The following is a 16,817-nucleotide window of genomic DNA, read 5'->3' as shown; positions in this document are numbered from 1 at the left end:
GGAATCTGAAAGACACTGGGGATAATGATATTACAGATTTAATGACACATGTCTCCTATATGAATAAAGCTAAAACAATGGACTTCCAGAAAAGAAATGTTGAAACATATAAGGAGGTAGTTGTAATTGCAAAGAAGTATGAAGAAGAGATAATGAAGAGTGCAACAATGGAGGATCAAATCAAGGAGCTGATTGAAAAATTGGACAATATGTAGAGTACATCCTATGGCCATATTGTAGAGATGGTGGATACTGCCACCAATGTACTTGAGGAGTTTGTTTCTGTTTCTACTGAGGTTGCATTTCCTGACGAGATCAAGATTCAGCTTGAGGAGTATGTTGGGAGGATAGAGATGTTGGAGGAAACCATGAATGAGAAAGGGGTGTTTTCTCTATTGGAGGTTCTCCAACATAGAATTGATATGTTAAAAGGTCAAATTAAAGATGTTCATAACTTTCACATTTCTTTGAAGGAAGCTAGTGATGTGTGTTTTTCTACCATCTCATTTTTGGAACCATTATTCAATATGTGGTCAGGAAGGAATAGATTAATGAATAAATTAGAAGTTTCTATTATAGGGATGACCTTCCAAAGAAAATAACTAACACCAACGAGATTGTAGGCACTGTGAACTCTTTGTTTTCATTTTTCAAGGGCAAGGACCGCCTAATAAAGGGAAAACTGTAGAAATTCGTTGATGGCTATAGTGTTATTTTTCTTGTCATTTATGACAAAGAGGGAAATCTAAAGCAATTAGATGTTTAGAAATATGAATTGGAGATGGTAGTAGAAAATACAAAGACTTTACTCCACCTAGGCAATGACATAGATATTCCTGGTTTTAATGAAGTGTTGGATGCACTATACAAGGCTGAGGTGGATTTTTTAAAGTTTGTTGCTGATGCACAGGCTGTAACTGATACTCGGTGGAATGAGGTCATTGGATAGTTAGAGGAGGTTAAGAAGTTTTCCCGACATACAGATAAGGAAGTATCCAGATGGGAAATAATTATGAAGAAGGGCAAAAGGGCCCAAACTGAAATTTGAATGATTATTTTGTTTTTGTCTATTCTGAGGAGTAGAATGACCTGGCACCTGATCGATGCTAACAGGGAGGATAAGTTTTTTAAAAGGAATCTTGATTTCATTGTGACAACTATGGATGAACTTTATGAGTTAAATATGTTATCCTGAATACCCATAGATAAAGGTGCCAAGTCAGAGTTTTAGTTGTTGCTCCGTTTTCCAGTTTCCTAAGTGATCGGTAGCTTTTTTACATTCCTTGGTTATAAAAGGAATACCATGATCACTTAGGAAGGGGTTGAGAAATTTTGTAAAGTCCAAGTTTATTGAGTCATAGGTCTCAGTCATTGATAGGAAAGAATCGATACATGGTAACATGAGTATTCTGTAACTATTTATAATTTTATAGAGAAATATAGAAGTTTGAATAGTGCTCTTTGAGTCTTTGAGTATCAATTTTGAATCTCTGAACAATGCATAATGGAAGTGATTATATAATATCAACACAAATATGATTTGCATCTTATTTATCTCCTTTGTGCCAAATCAATGAGTTGTCAATAAGTACAACCTCCATAAGTAATAAAAATAGGGAGATGTGACAATAGAAGTGTTCCTTCAATTGATATAATAGTTGATTCATTGTGGACGAGAATGTTTGCTTGTTTATATGACCATTGTCTTAATAGGAGATCACATATATAGTCTATTATACCATGATACTTGCATCAATATGGAGATGTCACAAAAGAAGTGACCTTCCAATTACAATTGTTGATTCATTGTGGGTGAATATGTTTTCTTATTTTTCTTTGATTATGAAAGTAAGATTTTTTAGAGATCTGATTTTATGATTGCATTCTTTTTATATTAGATTTTATTAGAGTTTGGATCTACCCTCATTTGTGTTTCATTATTGCATCTTGTTTAGGGTTTGGGATTTCATTGTGTTGTATATATTTGATCTCACCTACCCAACCTTAGACCGTGTTCTTACTTCTTTGTCTATAAAATCTATCATGGAATTAGATCCTCAAAAGATATTCCATTTAATTGAGTTGCATGCATGTTTTACTAATTATATTGTATTCATATCTATTGTGGTGTTTGATCCTTTCATTCTTAATACTCTTATGATTTTATACGTTATGGATGTTTATGTAATAAATATGGAGGTGTTCTATCATGTACATGTTTTCCCTCCTCCATAAAGATGGCATTTCCTCATATCTATAATCAACATGTATCTCAACCTTTGTATCCTTGCCATTATATGTGTATATATGAATACAAATTTTATACATACATATATATATACATACATATATATATATACATATATACATATATACATACATATATATATATACATATATACATACATATATACATATATATATATACATATATACATATATATATATATATATACATATATATATATATACATATATATATATATATATATACATATATATATATATATATATATGTATGTATGTATTTTTATATATATTCCTCTATGAAAATTCAAGATTTCCTGTATCTTATCCATCGGTATGTTCGACAAGTTTTTTGGGACCTCAAAACCCTCTTCCCTTAAGTAATTCGCCCACCAGTTACAATGAGGTGCATCCTTAATATAATTCCAGACTAACATAAATTCTGCATTCTTGGGCATAATAGGAAGCCACTCTGCAAATTTAACTTCATCTTTAACCTCTAGAATGGGCCTCTTTCGCACATTTTCTCCCTTATCACCATAATCTTCCAGGTGTGGAATCATTATGGTATCATCCACACTACCTATTACTATTTTGAAAAGCCTTAAAAATTCCTCTGTAAATAAAAACTAGCCCAACAAAATCACATGACTTTTTCCAATTCCTATCCTAAGCAATATGGCCGAGAATATAGTTGGGATATCACAATTTACCAAATAGATAAATAGTTGATTCATTGTGGATGAGAATGTTTTCTTTTTTATATGATCATTGTCTCAATAAGAGATCACATATATAGTCTATTATACCATGATACTTGCATCAATATGGAGATGTCACAAAAGAAGTAACCTTCCAATTGTTGGTTCCCAAATGGGTTTACACTGTAAGAGGAAGAAACCAAGCTAATTCTTCAAATATCTATGGAGAAGCCAACTCGAACTATTAAAATCCTCAAGAACTTGGACCAATTGACAAGGATTCTGCAAATCATTCTACACTTTGGGCTCTACACTACCTGGGAAGGTGATCCGTTTAGCAAATTTTATGATCTCTGCACCACACTCAAATATTCACTAAAACAAGGCAAATGACCTCATATACAGGCTCAACAATAGGGAGAATTCTCAAGGATCGCAAGTTGCCCAGTGATCCTCAACCTAATCAGAGCATGAGACAGGTAGAATAGACAATAACAGACATAAAAAGAAATGTATTATGATATTCAACAAATTATAGTGATTTGTCAGTGAAATTGAAAACAAAACTCATATTTAAAGATAGTTATAAGTTGTGATCAGTGCCTTACTCCATTGGGTACCTGAAGTTACAAGATGTAAAGTGAAAATGTGATAGAATTTTATCTAATAGTATAAGATCTAAGACAATATTGCCTTACAATATATCTCATCTGCAATCCCAACCTGAAGTACTTATCTAAATCCCTACCACTCTATAATTCCACTCAAGCATTTAATCGACCCCTTAGACCAAAGTATGAAATGAAAAATTACATACACCTTAACAATGCAACAAATAAAAAAACTCTTGATTCTGTTCATTTGAAAGATTGTAGAATTATACACTGGAGAGAAATAGATCAGAATTTTATTTCTATTGAATAAAATACTACTTCTGTCACAAAATAAATTGACATATAAATCCTTCAATAACCTGCACAAAGCTTGACACTAAATGCTTTTCATTTTCTCTATAACTGACTATACAACTTGCTCCCTTCACCTAGACTGACTATTGGAACCAGAAAAGCAACCCCAAAGGCACCAAAATTTTGGAACTCTCAAGAGACCCCCCAAAAAGGAACCCTTCTATTGGCCTTGATTTCCCTTTTCATAGAAGAAAAGGGAGCAACAAGCTTTAGGCCAAGAGACACATGTTAATAGAACATTTACTCTCAGCAATTAGACCTAAAAGGCCATATGTAATTCTATTACAAAAATATTCTTTATCCATGCGCTAGTACCCGTGAATCAAACTTTTGAACTAAATATTGGTAGAAGCATAACTACTTGAGTCGTGCCATTATCACCGTGATGCCTTCAGATGGAGTGTGAGATGTTACGTTATGTCCAACAGAGCATTTCCCTTCTTGGAAGGGATACTGGGTCCTAGAAAGAAGTAAAGTCACCCCTAAAATAGAGGAGGAGCTTCAACCTTCATACCCAGGATCAGAGAAAGTGGAAAGAGGAGCTCGAGCCTTCATGTCGAGGATCAGAGAAAGTGGAAAGAGGAGCTTTAGGGTAAACATAATATGTAGGGGAGTCATCGCAGCTTCCATGTCATCATAAAGATGACTGGTTGCCACTCCCCACCCAAACAAATCCTTATTGCATTCCTCTGCTGGCTCCTTCTTCGAACCCCCTGCCATCCAATGGCAGAGTAGAAGTAGAGGATGTGCCATGCATGGCCTTTCTTGATAAGAAAAGGCTTTAATGCCCCCTCTGGCAATCTTTCTCACTTTCACAACCCCTCTGACAATAAACAAACCTCACATAGGAGAAAGAAAAAAACACCCATCCGGTATCACAGAGAACAGATCAACTCCATGCACGATCATGCTCAAACATCATCTTCCTTTCTAAGGAAAAAAACACTCTCAGAAAATGAAAAAGGTTTCTTTTCTCTTCTACCAATAAAGTCACCATCCCATTGTATTTATAAATTTTTCACACTTCATCTAGTGATTCTCATTCACGTGAAAAATCATCATTTCGATGATTTTCAACTCACCCTACCAGCTATGGACTCTAGAAGTCATGCCTATCAAATACACTACATGCTACTAAGGCTCATCTTATGTGAATGATTTTGTTCTGATTTTATTCCTCCTTGATTGTACAAATTCTACTTCAGAATCCCTTACAACAAGAAACCTTTGATTTCTCAGAGAAATCCGTGATCTCCCATCTCTAACTTAGAAGCTATCCAATCCTTTTATGCCTCTGAAACCGTCAACCTTGCTTGTCTAATTAACCTCGACATATTAGCTTGCCACCACAATTGTCGCTAGCTCTCATGTTTGTTTAATGTTAGCATTTTTTAGGTCATGTGCTAGTGACTACACAGTTTGTGGTTAAGTTTTATGGTTATCGCTAGCTCGCGAGGTTAAATGTTTGAAGACGTGATCAAGCCGCGAGATGGCGACAAGTTGGTTGGGTTTAAAGCTTGAGGTATCTATATTTTTGGGTGTTAGCATTTTATGTTAGCGAGATAGATATTGTTAATAAAATTGCTTTGGTCGCGAGGTCTCGAGTTGGTTTGATGTCATGCATTATAGCCGCGAGAGTTAGCGAGAAAGTCATTTCATATAGTTTTTGCTAGCTCTCATGTTTGTTTAATCTTAGCATTTTTAGGTCATGAGCTAGCGACTAGATAGTTTGTGGTTAAGTGTTATGGTTATCTCCATCTTGGGAGGTTAAATTTCTAAAGAGGTGATCAAGCCACGAGCTGGCGACAAGTTGGTTTTGGTTTACATTGCGAGGTCTTTAGCTTTTTGGGTGTTAGTGTTTTATGTTAGCAAGCTGGAGATTGTTAATGAAATTGCTTTGGTCATGAGGTCTCGAGTTGGTCTGATGTCATGCATTAAAGTTGTGAGAGTTAGCAAGTAACTCATTTCATATAGTTGTTGCTAGATCTCATGTTTGTTTAATGTTAGCATTTTTAGGTCGTGAGCTAGCAACTAGACAGTTTGTGGTTATCGCCAGCTCACGAGGTTAAATGTCCGAAGACATGATCAAGACGTGAGCTTGCCAGTGAAGTGCTACTGTTTAAGAGATAATTTTCTTTATGTTGGTGACTACACGACAAGGGTTAAATTTACCATTATCTCCATGTCGCTACGGTGATGAGGACTTAACATTTTAGGCCGAGAATTGGTGAGTGGCGGTTCAGTTGCCCTCAGTCGCTAGCTCTCGAGGTTATGAAGGCTTAGCATTTTCAGCTTGCGAGCTGGAGATAGAGTCGTAAGGGCTTGTCGCTAGGTCATGAGATTTTCTAATGGGCAGTCTTTCAAGTAGAGGGCTGATGACTGTGTGCCACATGTTTTAATATCTTTATGGGGACTGTTGAGGTGGCAATATATTTTTTTTACGTTTTGGAAAAATGTTGAAATCGCCAATATATTTTTTTTATGGTTTGAAAATAGGTTGAAATCGCCAATTTTATTTTTTTATGGTTTGAAAATAGGTTGAAATTGCCAATCTATTTTTTTATGGTTTGAAAATAGGTTGAAATCGCCAATATATTTTTTTTATGGTTTGAAAATAGGTTGAAATCACCAATGCAAATATTTTTTTTGGTTTTAAAAATATTACAATTCACCCATGCAAACATTTTTTGGGTTTTAAAAACATTATAATTTGCTAAGATTTTTCACAAACTTGGAGTGATCATGAATGATTCGCAAATGGAGATTATTATTTTTTCTTCGTAAATTGCAAAATTTTGCTAGTAAAATTAATATTTTCCTCAGCAATTATAGACCTTTGCCAGGTTTTTACACCTTGTCCGAGGGGGGGGGGTTTCTTAAAGTTTTCCCTTCTTTTGTTAGTTGGCATTGGGTGTTTATCAAGTTCCTAAAATATCTATTATAAGCTTGATCTCTAGTTTATTTGATTGGGTTGCTTCATTGTGATCTCTTCTTAGGGGTTTTTATATTCTTTCCATCCTATGCTTCTATTTGGCACTTAGATCAAACTTATTATCTTTGGCATCGCAAAATATTTTTTACTTTTATTGAGCCTCTATTTATCCATTGGTGGATTATTTTCTTACTGTGTGAAACATTTCTGTTTGGTGGTCATCCATTTCTATTTACAATTGGATCATTAAATTTCTTATCGGTTGCTAATAATAGAGCCTTGCATTGTTATTTGTTTGGTATTAACAAGTTTATTTCTTGGTCCAAAAGCCATTTTATTGTCTTTGGACTTAGTCACAACTCAATGTGGTTTCCATCCTCTATAGATTTAGCATTATTGTATTTGTTGTTTGGGGCCCAATTCAATAGGCACAAGGATTATTTATGAGATTGTTATTTCACTAGTGAACTTGCCTTCCATATCATAGGCTTTTCACATAATTGGCAAATTCAGGAGCTTATGTAGACTTTCACTAGTATCACATTTTCTTCTCCATCCTTAGTGTTTGAAATATTATCTAGGTTAGCTTCAAAGATTTCAGTAAAAGTGCATTTGATCAGCTGCCTATTCAAGGCAAGTTGCATTATCAAGGGCTCATTCTCGTCCAGGTTGTGGCTGTTGATCTTCTTTTGGAGAGGATTTCCAACATTTATGCCTATTTTATTTCCCCAAAGTTTATGCAAAATATTCTATTTATTTTCCTCAATATGCAACTTTAGGGTTTCCCATACACAAAGGAGTTTGTAGAGGTAGGCCCATAGAAGTGATATGGCTTTGGAGATTTAAATTCCACATTTTTTACATGAAAACATTTTTATATTCATAAACTTGAGTTCTCTCTTCTTATGTTGTGACTTGGCTTATGAGAACTCACCATTTTTTATGGCATATAAGGGATATAGGTGGTGCAGGAATCCCACCACCATTTCATCTATTCCGATTCTCTCACACCCAATGGGGCTTTTTTTTCTCTTGCATGTCCTCAAGCTCATACATGGAGAGCCAAGTGTCACCCTTGTCTTAGCCCCCAGGAGCTTATGTTGGACCCTATGGCCCTCTCAAGGGGGTATTTTTATTTTTCTCATAACTTGGGAAAATGGAGGCATTCTTTTGAGAAAAAAGATATTGCTAGAAAGATGATTTCATCAGCTTTTCAATAATTGTGATGGTTTCTTAGTTTTTGTCTATTGGTACATTTTGTAACCTACTAATGTTCAAAGTGCATTTTGGGCTCCCAAGCTCGTAAATTTTGACTAGTTTCTCAATTTTTTATGATTCTTGCAAAATTGGAAAGTTCAAAAACAACACTTTTAGTCTATCCACACACTTTTTTCATATTTTTTCCTAGGTACAATTAATTCAAGATTTTATATTTTTAAAAGTTTAGTTAATTACTTGTGGGATATAGATGGCATAGGCAACCTGTTGCCATTTTTGTCTATTGAGATTCTCTCACACCTAATAGAGCTCTTTTTTTATCTTACATGTTCTAGAGGTCATATGGAAGACCAAGGGTCGGCCTTGTCTTAGCCCCCTAGAGCATATGTTGGCTCCCTTTGTGCCTCTCAAGAGGGATAATTTTATTTTTCTCATAACTTAAGCAAATGGAGGCATTTGTTTGAGAAATAGATATTGATAGAAAGATGGTTTCATCATCTTTTCAATAATGGTGATGGTTTCACAATTTTTTTCTATTGGTGCATTTTGTAGTCTATCAAATTTCAAAGTGTGTTTCGGGCTAATCATCTCATAAATTTTGACTAGTTTCTTCATTTTTATGATTCTTGTGGCTTTGGAAAGGTCTTTTAGAGAACTTTCAGTCTACCATACACATTTTTTCAAATTTTGCCCTAAGTACAATTATTTCCATATTTTAAATTTTTAACACTTTGGTTAAAGACTTGGTTGTTAATTTTGACAATTGAAAATTTTTTGTTTGCATGGGTTGGCTTCATATGTATATGTACTATTTGTGTCCTTATGGACACTTTGAGCATCTTTTCTAACCACTTTCTTTTGTAGACACATTACGGTATTTTTTCACAATTTTTTTGCCATATCATTGTACTTTTACTATAAAGTTTCATGAAGTGTTGTTCAATGCCTTTTTTATTTTCCAATTACAAATTTTTAAAGTGAATGTTCTTCGATGACAACAATGGATCTTAGTGATTTTTACCTCATGTTTGTGCACCTTGTTGTTATTGGCAATTAACACTCATTGGATTCATATGTTGTCGTTTATGGCAATAAGATTTTGTAGAAGGCATATACCAGAAGATACCGGAGTTGGAGGCATACACTGGTAGATACTGACATTGGAGTTATCAGGGTCATCACTGGCACTAGCATCGACATCCAACACTTCAGTGAAGCTGACATTAATTTGGGATCTGAAAGGTTTTATTTGTAAAATCATTTTGTAATTATTGTATAGAGCCGACATTGAATATCTTTTGTAATGTATTGTAAGCCGACATAAGGAATATTGTTTGTAAAGGGTATATAAGTCAGTTTATTAGGTGATTTTGATATAGGTGAAAAAAGTAGAATTGTGTGATGCGATGGATATGTATGTAGATCATTTGTATGTAAAAGTTATATTATGCCATGATTAGTGGATGGTTTGTAAATCATTCTTGGAGGAAAGGAGATACCAGTAAAAGGGTTTAGGGTTTTATGAACTGGTACAAAACAGAGCTATAAACAAAACTCTTTTTGGCATTACAGATGTATTTTGTGAGTTCACCATTATTGTTTTATCTCAGCAAAAGCTTGTAGTCAGTGAGACTCTTTTGTGTTGAGCAGTGTGCTCTAGGAAGTGTGCCTTCCTGCATGTGCAGACCCCCATGATATGTAATATCTTTCAAATGGCTAGTGAATTGATATTGTGGGCCACAAATCCCATCGTGGTTTTTCGTCTTTGAGGTTTTCCACGTATAAATTCAATGTGTTATGGTGTTCATTCATGTGGCTGGTTTATTTACTTCATGTTATATATTTCTTCATTTACTGGTTTATATGTGTATGTTGTAATAAGGTAAAATATTATATTACTGGAAGAACACTGATTCACCCTCCCCCCCCCCTTCTCACTGTTCTTGGATTCATAGTATTCCAATAATTGGTATCAGAGCTTGGTGCCTCGAAGGAAGATTAACAGATTGAGGAAGATCTTGAAACAACCAATACGTAGGATTCATCAGACCAAAGGAAACTGGTAAGGCAATCTAATGCTTATAAATTTAATGGTAGATGCTCTATTTGTAATAAATTTGGGCATATGGCTAAACAATGTAGAAATAGAGAAAATCACAACTACAATTCAGTTCTCAGTCAATGCACAAATTGCAAGAAATATGGTCATAAGTCAAACGATTGCAGAATGAATGTTAAGTGTCATGCACGTGGAATGTTTGGACATTTGGCTAATCAATGTAGGTGAAGGAATGACATCGGATATGTCAAAGCAATTCAAAATAATAATGTTACATGTTATGCATGCAACAAAATAGGTCATATTGCTAAGTATTGTAGAAGCAAGACTAAACCAGTTAGTAATGACAGAGCAAATGAGAAAAGAAAGATGAAGGTATATGAATTACAACAAGATAATACCAAGAGATGGGTTAGAAAGTCTGAAGAACCAAGTGGAGATGAAAATACATCGGTAACTGCACCAGTAACTCCACTGGTAGAACAAAGCATTCCTGCACCGATAGGAAATTCAACTGGTAACTGAGGCATGTGCCTTAGGGGTTGGCAAATTCATTGCAAATTTTTCTTATTCCCCAAAAAAGATCCAGAAAGAGATATGGAGAGTGGTATTGATCATTGGTGGAGGTTTATCCGACATGAAATTGTGAAACCGACTTCCGGTAGGGTGCACTGCTAAGCATTTATGACAGTGATGAATTAGGGTTTACTTGCTGATAAAAAGGGAAAATGGACTCATTTTCACTCACCCAGCACTCGAGAAAACCAGAGCGAAGAAAAGGCGAATCATAGGTGACCAAGAGCGAGCAAATGCATTCTAAAGGATTTCTAGAGGTTATCTGAGAAGTAATCAAGATCTTTCAACCGTCGATTGTTATCAAGGTATTTATTTAAAATGGCATCCGGATCATCATCTGCTCCTACTTTCATTGTGAATCCCACTGTTGTTGAGGTTAAGGATAGGCTTAGACATGTTTTCAAGTAAGTTCCTCAAATTGCAATGACGGAAGACTCTAATGGCACATTCTCAAGGGTTCCCAATGGCGTAGTTTATGTGGAAGATGTCAGGGCTTATATTCACTACATTTTGGAGGATTTAGGCACTGAGGAAATCAAGGGAATGTATCAATCTGTGATACTAGGCAACTCTAAAACAATCAAGCCAAAATATCAAATCATTGAAGACCTAGGGTTAACTCGAATCATCCATGTTGTTGCCAAGATAGATCTTAAGATTTGAGGTCTTGGTTATGACCTATTCTATATTTTGAGCATGTTTAGTAGGCTTTTGAGCCAGTTTCTATAACCCGATTGTTACCAGTTGATTGTAATCAATTTTCATGATATAATTCAATCTGTTATGCATTGCCTCCATCATTTCCTTGTTTTTATGTTGTGTTTACTCTTGTTGACTGGTCTGGACTAATCTCTTTGAGGTCCCTCTTAGCTAGTGACTGCACCAGTTGTAACCTTCCAAATTTTGGGGAGGTCCTCACTGTTATCCCCACTCCGCAACCTCAAAACCCCTTCATTGTACTTGAAAAATATTTTAAATTTATCCTTATAGGATCCTTTTGACTTCTTTGAAAAATGTATTCCCTCCTACAGTAAACCAATGGTAGTAGTGATCATGTCCAGTGAGATTTTGGAAGAAACTCCCCCAATTTTCACCTCATCCTTCTCCCATGATTGAGCAAATTTTTTAGATAGTTCAAGATCAAATCCTTGCATGCCTTCCACATAGCTTGCAAGGTTACCCTTGACCACTTTTTGTCACAATTGGACATTATTTTTCAAGTCATCACAACTATTTGGGTCAATTTGTATGAGGTCACCTCCCATCATTATCATAGTGAGTTTAGAAGTAAAAAATATATTGGGAGAAAAAAAACTACTATTACATAAACAAGACAATACTTACAAGTGTTGAGGAAAGTGACATTGTTGTTTGAGAGAGACGTCTACCACCAATACAATAAAGGACTACCAAAAAGGGCGGCAAAAGTAATAAAAAAAGGTAATCCTTGGATTATACTCCATCATGAGTCTTTATGTCCTCAAAGATAGCAACGCAAACCATATCCAAGATATTATAAATGCCCATCCATATTTTTAAATAATTGAAAAACAAGCCCAAAGAAGCAAGCCTATCCACAACTTTATTTCCTTTCCTCCTCATCTGAAAAAGATGTACATGACTCATATTGTGAATAAGGTCTCAGCACTTGGCAACAAGGTGTTCATACTTATAACTAGTTTGGCTTCATTTCTAAGCATTAAGATAGTGTTTTTTTTAATCACTTGAACTATGATGATTTGATTACACCTTCTATCATTTGCAATAACTAAGCCATAATGGATCGCTACCACCTCCACAACACTTGAAGTTTGCATTCCCAAATTGGTCACATAGGCAATGATTAGAGTACCATTGTGGTCACAAATGACCCTAACCCCACCTGCCCGACCTGGATTTCCTTTAAAAAATTTGCATAGTAGTGTTGTGCATAGTAGCTCTAGTGTGTTGTATGTGTCGTGCTTAATTATTTCAAAACAACAATTGTATGTTTACTTAGCTAAAGTTTCATGTGGTCTTGGGCAAAGGAGTATACAAGTTCTTTGTGATCAACATTTTTCATATTATATTAATGTCAAAGTTTGATTATGTTTCAATTGTTCTTTTATTTTCACCCAATGGATTTAGAGTTGTAGATGTGTAATTTGTAGTTTAGTTGTTCATCTTGATTTTAATAGAAATATAATCTAGCTATTTAAGAACGGCTATAACATGTAAGATTTATTTTTAAGGAAAATATACATTCCTTTAGAAGAGTTAATTTTTATACTCTTCAAAATTATTTAACAACATCTATCATCATCAATTAACATCCAATAAATTAAATAAATTTGTTTATTTTAATATAATTTCCACGTACATTTATTAACACATTTAATTAATATACATATCCTAATTGGTATTCGTAGAATTATTTATACTGGTTTATTATCTAGTTTACCATTTAAAAAATAAAAAATAAAAAATTACAATTTACTTAAATATTGGTTTCGTATGCAACTCAATTCTTGAATGCTATATTACTGGATGTGAAACATAACTTCATAAATTGAGTTGCATACGGAACCGATATTTAATGTCCGCAAACAAAAATTCAATTTTGAAACAATTTGACATGCAAATGGCAGGTAAATGCATCCCTCGCCACTTGTTAATTATATGAAACCGTTAGATGATAGTGGAAGAGTGCCATAATATTTAAAAGGGAACAAACAATTATTATCCATAGCAATCTTGTACTACTAATATTGTTGTAATATCCTTCTATTATAGGATATCTCTCTGCCATAATTTACCTATATTTTTTAAAAATAGATATATTAATTTTTATTTTCAATTGTGTTATTATTTTTACCCAAGGGTTTTAGAGTTGTAGACGTGTAATTTGTAGTTTAGTTGTTCATCTTGATTTTAATAAAAATAAACATATTTATTTAATTTATTTGATGTTAGTTGATGATGATAGATATTGTTAAATAATTTTCAAGAATATAAAAAATTAACTCTTCTAAAAGAATGTATATTTTCCTTGAAAATAAATCTTACACATTATAGCCATTCTTAAATAATTAGATTATCTTTTTATTACAATCAAGATGAACAACTAAACTAAATATTACACATCTACAACTCTAAATCCCTCGGGTGAAAATAAAAACACACTTGAAAAATAAAAATTACAATTTACTTAAATATTGGTTTGGTATGCAACTCAATTTACTAAGTTATGTTTCATATCCGCTAAAATAGCATTGAAGGCACCGAACCAGTTATCAGGATGACGTAGTCACAGTGAACATTATCAAATTACACTGAAATTTGATGCCCAGTTCGATGGCTGGGATATCTTTACAGGTGAATGCGACACTGCATACATGTGATCAACAACAAATTTGCTATCTTGAGTAAGAATTTAATTTGAGCCATTCCGACCGTCTTTTCTCTGTAAAGATCGCCGAATAAATTTGGTGTTTAGTCCTACCGAGTTTAATGAAAACTTTGAAAAACTGGCATTCCTTTCAACTCTAATATTTAATGCCCATTAAAAAAAGATCAGAAAATATCAGTGGAGGCTATATATATCAACCTTTGTTAAAGAATACATTCAAAAGCATAGATAGATTTGGTTGAGAAAAGATTTTGTTTCATGGATCTCAGAGTGAAAACGTCGTTGGTACACGGTAATGGCTGCGAGGTAGTCAGTCCCTTCAGTCAGACATTTGGTACTTCCTTACTTTCATTATGCGTTCAGGCGATATTTGAGCTGGAAGAACCCATCGACATCTGTACAATGAAGCAAGCCATAAAGAATCTTCTTCTGCCACGCAACCCCCGGTTTTGCTTTAAGATGGTCTGTAGCTTCTTTCTATGTTGTTACGTAACATTTCTGTGATGATTTAGCTCATTTTTTTTTGATAAATAATAAAATATCATCAGATTTATTTATTTATTTTTATTTTTTTATGATTCTGGTGTTATGGCAGACTGAGAATAGACATGGAGTTCTGCATTGGGTGGAAACTGAAGTAAACGTGGATGATCATGTAATTGTTCCAGAGTTTCCTCCGGGTCGCACAGAATATGATGAGTTTGTGAAAGACTATATCAGTAATATACACCTAACCCCTCTTCCCAAGTGTAAGCCCTTGTGGGCGTTTCACTTTCTCAATTACAGTACAAGCAAGGCCAGAGCCACATTAGTTATAAACATGCACCATTCCTTAGGTGATGGTACTTCCCTCATGTCCTTACTACTCTGCTGTGTCACCAGAGCAGACAATCCCAATCTCCCTGTCACTTTTCCTTCATTTAAATCTCCACCTCACAAAACTATTCCATATTATTCATGGGTTTCTACTGAATTTATGTATTACATGTTTCAGAGGCTATTCATGCCTGTGCTTGTACTGTGGTACACTGTTTCTGATCTCATTAGCAGCTTCCTTAGAATTGTATTGATGGGGGATAGCAAGTTGCACTTTCGCGGGCCTCCTGGTGTTGAGATGCTGCCGAAAGTCATATCCTCTGTCACGTTCCTCATGGAAGACGTCAAAAAAATAAAGAATTCCATCGGAGGAGTAATTTCTTCATCTCACTTTCATTTTCTATCATATTTATTGTTTCCAAACATGTTCATTATGGTAGGCTTATTTGGTGATATACTTTTGCAGACTGTAAACGATGTGGTAATGGGCGTAATATTCTGTGGTTTTCAACGATACCTGGAGACTACTCTTTCTCAAGGTGAGAGAAATAAATATTCATAATTTCAATTTTAGTTCTGACTCATTATAGCTCTTGGTATAATGACTCCAGGTATCTATAACGATTAATTATACATATTTTTGCAGGAGAAACGTCAGGAGTGAGGAAGGAAATGGCGAGGTCAAGAGTAACAGGGATTTTATTTATGAACACGAGAGCATTATCGGGATTGAATGTACCACACAATCTCTCTCTACCTTTTTAGAGAAGAAATTTGTACAAGAGATTTTTAGCATGATTTTTTGGTCTGCATGAATGCACAGTAATCGAGCACAACGGATAAACCAGAATGTCCATTAAGAGTTTAAACCTTGATGATAAATAGGCGTTTTATGACATAATATTACTTCAACATCTAGGATGATATTTAGAGCTCCCTCTATTTCTGTGGCCATTACAAAAAATTCTAATTTTATTGTGGATTTCTGCAGGATATAAAATATATGCTGAAACTTAACAGTCGAGCACCATGGGGAAACCGCATTGGGATGTTACAAATCCCTATGCCCGTAGCTAATGCAGAGAGTCCATTAGATTTCGTACGAAGAGCAAAGCAAATCATAGACAGGAAGAAAATGTCACTTGAGGTCTTCCTTACTAGAAGACTACTCAGCTATCTAGGCCGACGGGTAAGCCATTTATGATGAGCGGAATTTCATTACTTTTATATTGCAAAAGGTATTAGTTTGCAATTAAAGCTTGTATTATTGAGTATTGCAGGCATCTGCTAGAGGTATGTATAACACTCTGGCAAACACAACATTAGCATTATCGAATATGATCGGCCCGACAGACAAGATAGCGATGAATCAAATTCCGGTTAAGAGCATCTCATTCTCAGTATCTGGGATTCCTCAGGCAAGTAATTTGGTAGCTACAAGGAAAAAACATTAACTAACTGAAACCTGTTTCCCAAATACCTATAATATAGATGTCTACCACCTTTATCGTGATTATTAGTGTAAGAATATCTATCTGCTACTTTTAGTTCCAGCTTCACGTTACGAATATATTGATTTTAAACTCTTTTTTTTTGTTGGTTTTGCACTTGCAGACGCTTCTTTTGACGGTAGTGAGCTACATGGGAAGTGTGAGGTTGGAAGTGATTGGCACCAAAGGTTATGTAAATTCTGATACTCTGGCCAAGTGTTTTACCGAGTGCTTTGAGGAGATGAAGGAGGCCACAAAGGGATCTTGAAGATAACGTAATTGGTGCCTGATTCAAAGCTTGATTCTACTCTACCTTCGTCTTCTTTCTTTTAAATAAGAGCTTATCCCTAAGCTTGGGTGTATGTATCTCAAATTTAGTACTGATACAAATGGTATATCTTACCTTAGGGCTCAAACGCTTT

General features: G+C 34.7%; 1 protein-coding gene across 1 annotated transcript; it reads left to right on the top strand.

Moving 5' to 3' along the window:
- Positions 1-242: 242 nt before the first annotated feature.
- Positions 243-16,663, top strand: LOC131859328 (wax ester synthase/diacylglycerol acyltransferase 2-like). The gene is made up of 9 exons (XM_059212941.1): positions 243-485; positions 782-937; positions 14,453-14,551; positions 14,685-15,278; positions 15,372-15,444; positions 15,552-15,640; positions 15,897-16,094; positions 16,186-16,323; positions 16,520-16,663. Exons 1-9 carry the CDS (start codon positions 243-245, stop codon positions 16,661-16,663), a joined length of 1,734 nt encoding a protein of 577 aa, XP_059068924.1.
- Positions 16,664-16,817: the final 154 nt, after the last annotated feature.

The sequence above is a fragment of the Cryptomeria japonica genome, chromosome 10 (genome assembly GCF_030272615.1).
Source record: "Cryptomeria japonica chromosome 10, Sugi_1.0, whole genome shotgun sequence".
NCBI classification, from domain to species: domain Eukaryota; kingdom Viridiplantae; phylum Streptophyta; class Pinopsida; order Cupressales; family Cupressaceae; genus Cryptomeria; species Cryptomeria japonica.
Note: the sequence above shows the minus strand (reverse complement) of the source record. Positions and strands in the feature narration are given on the sequence as shown.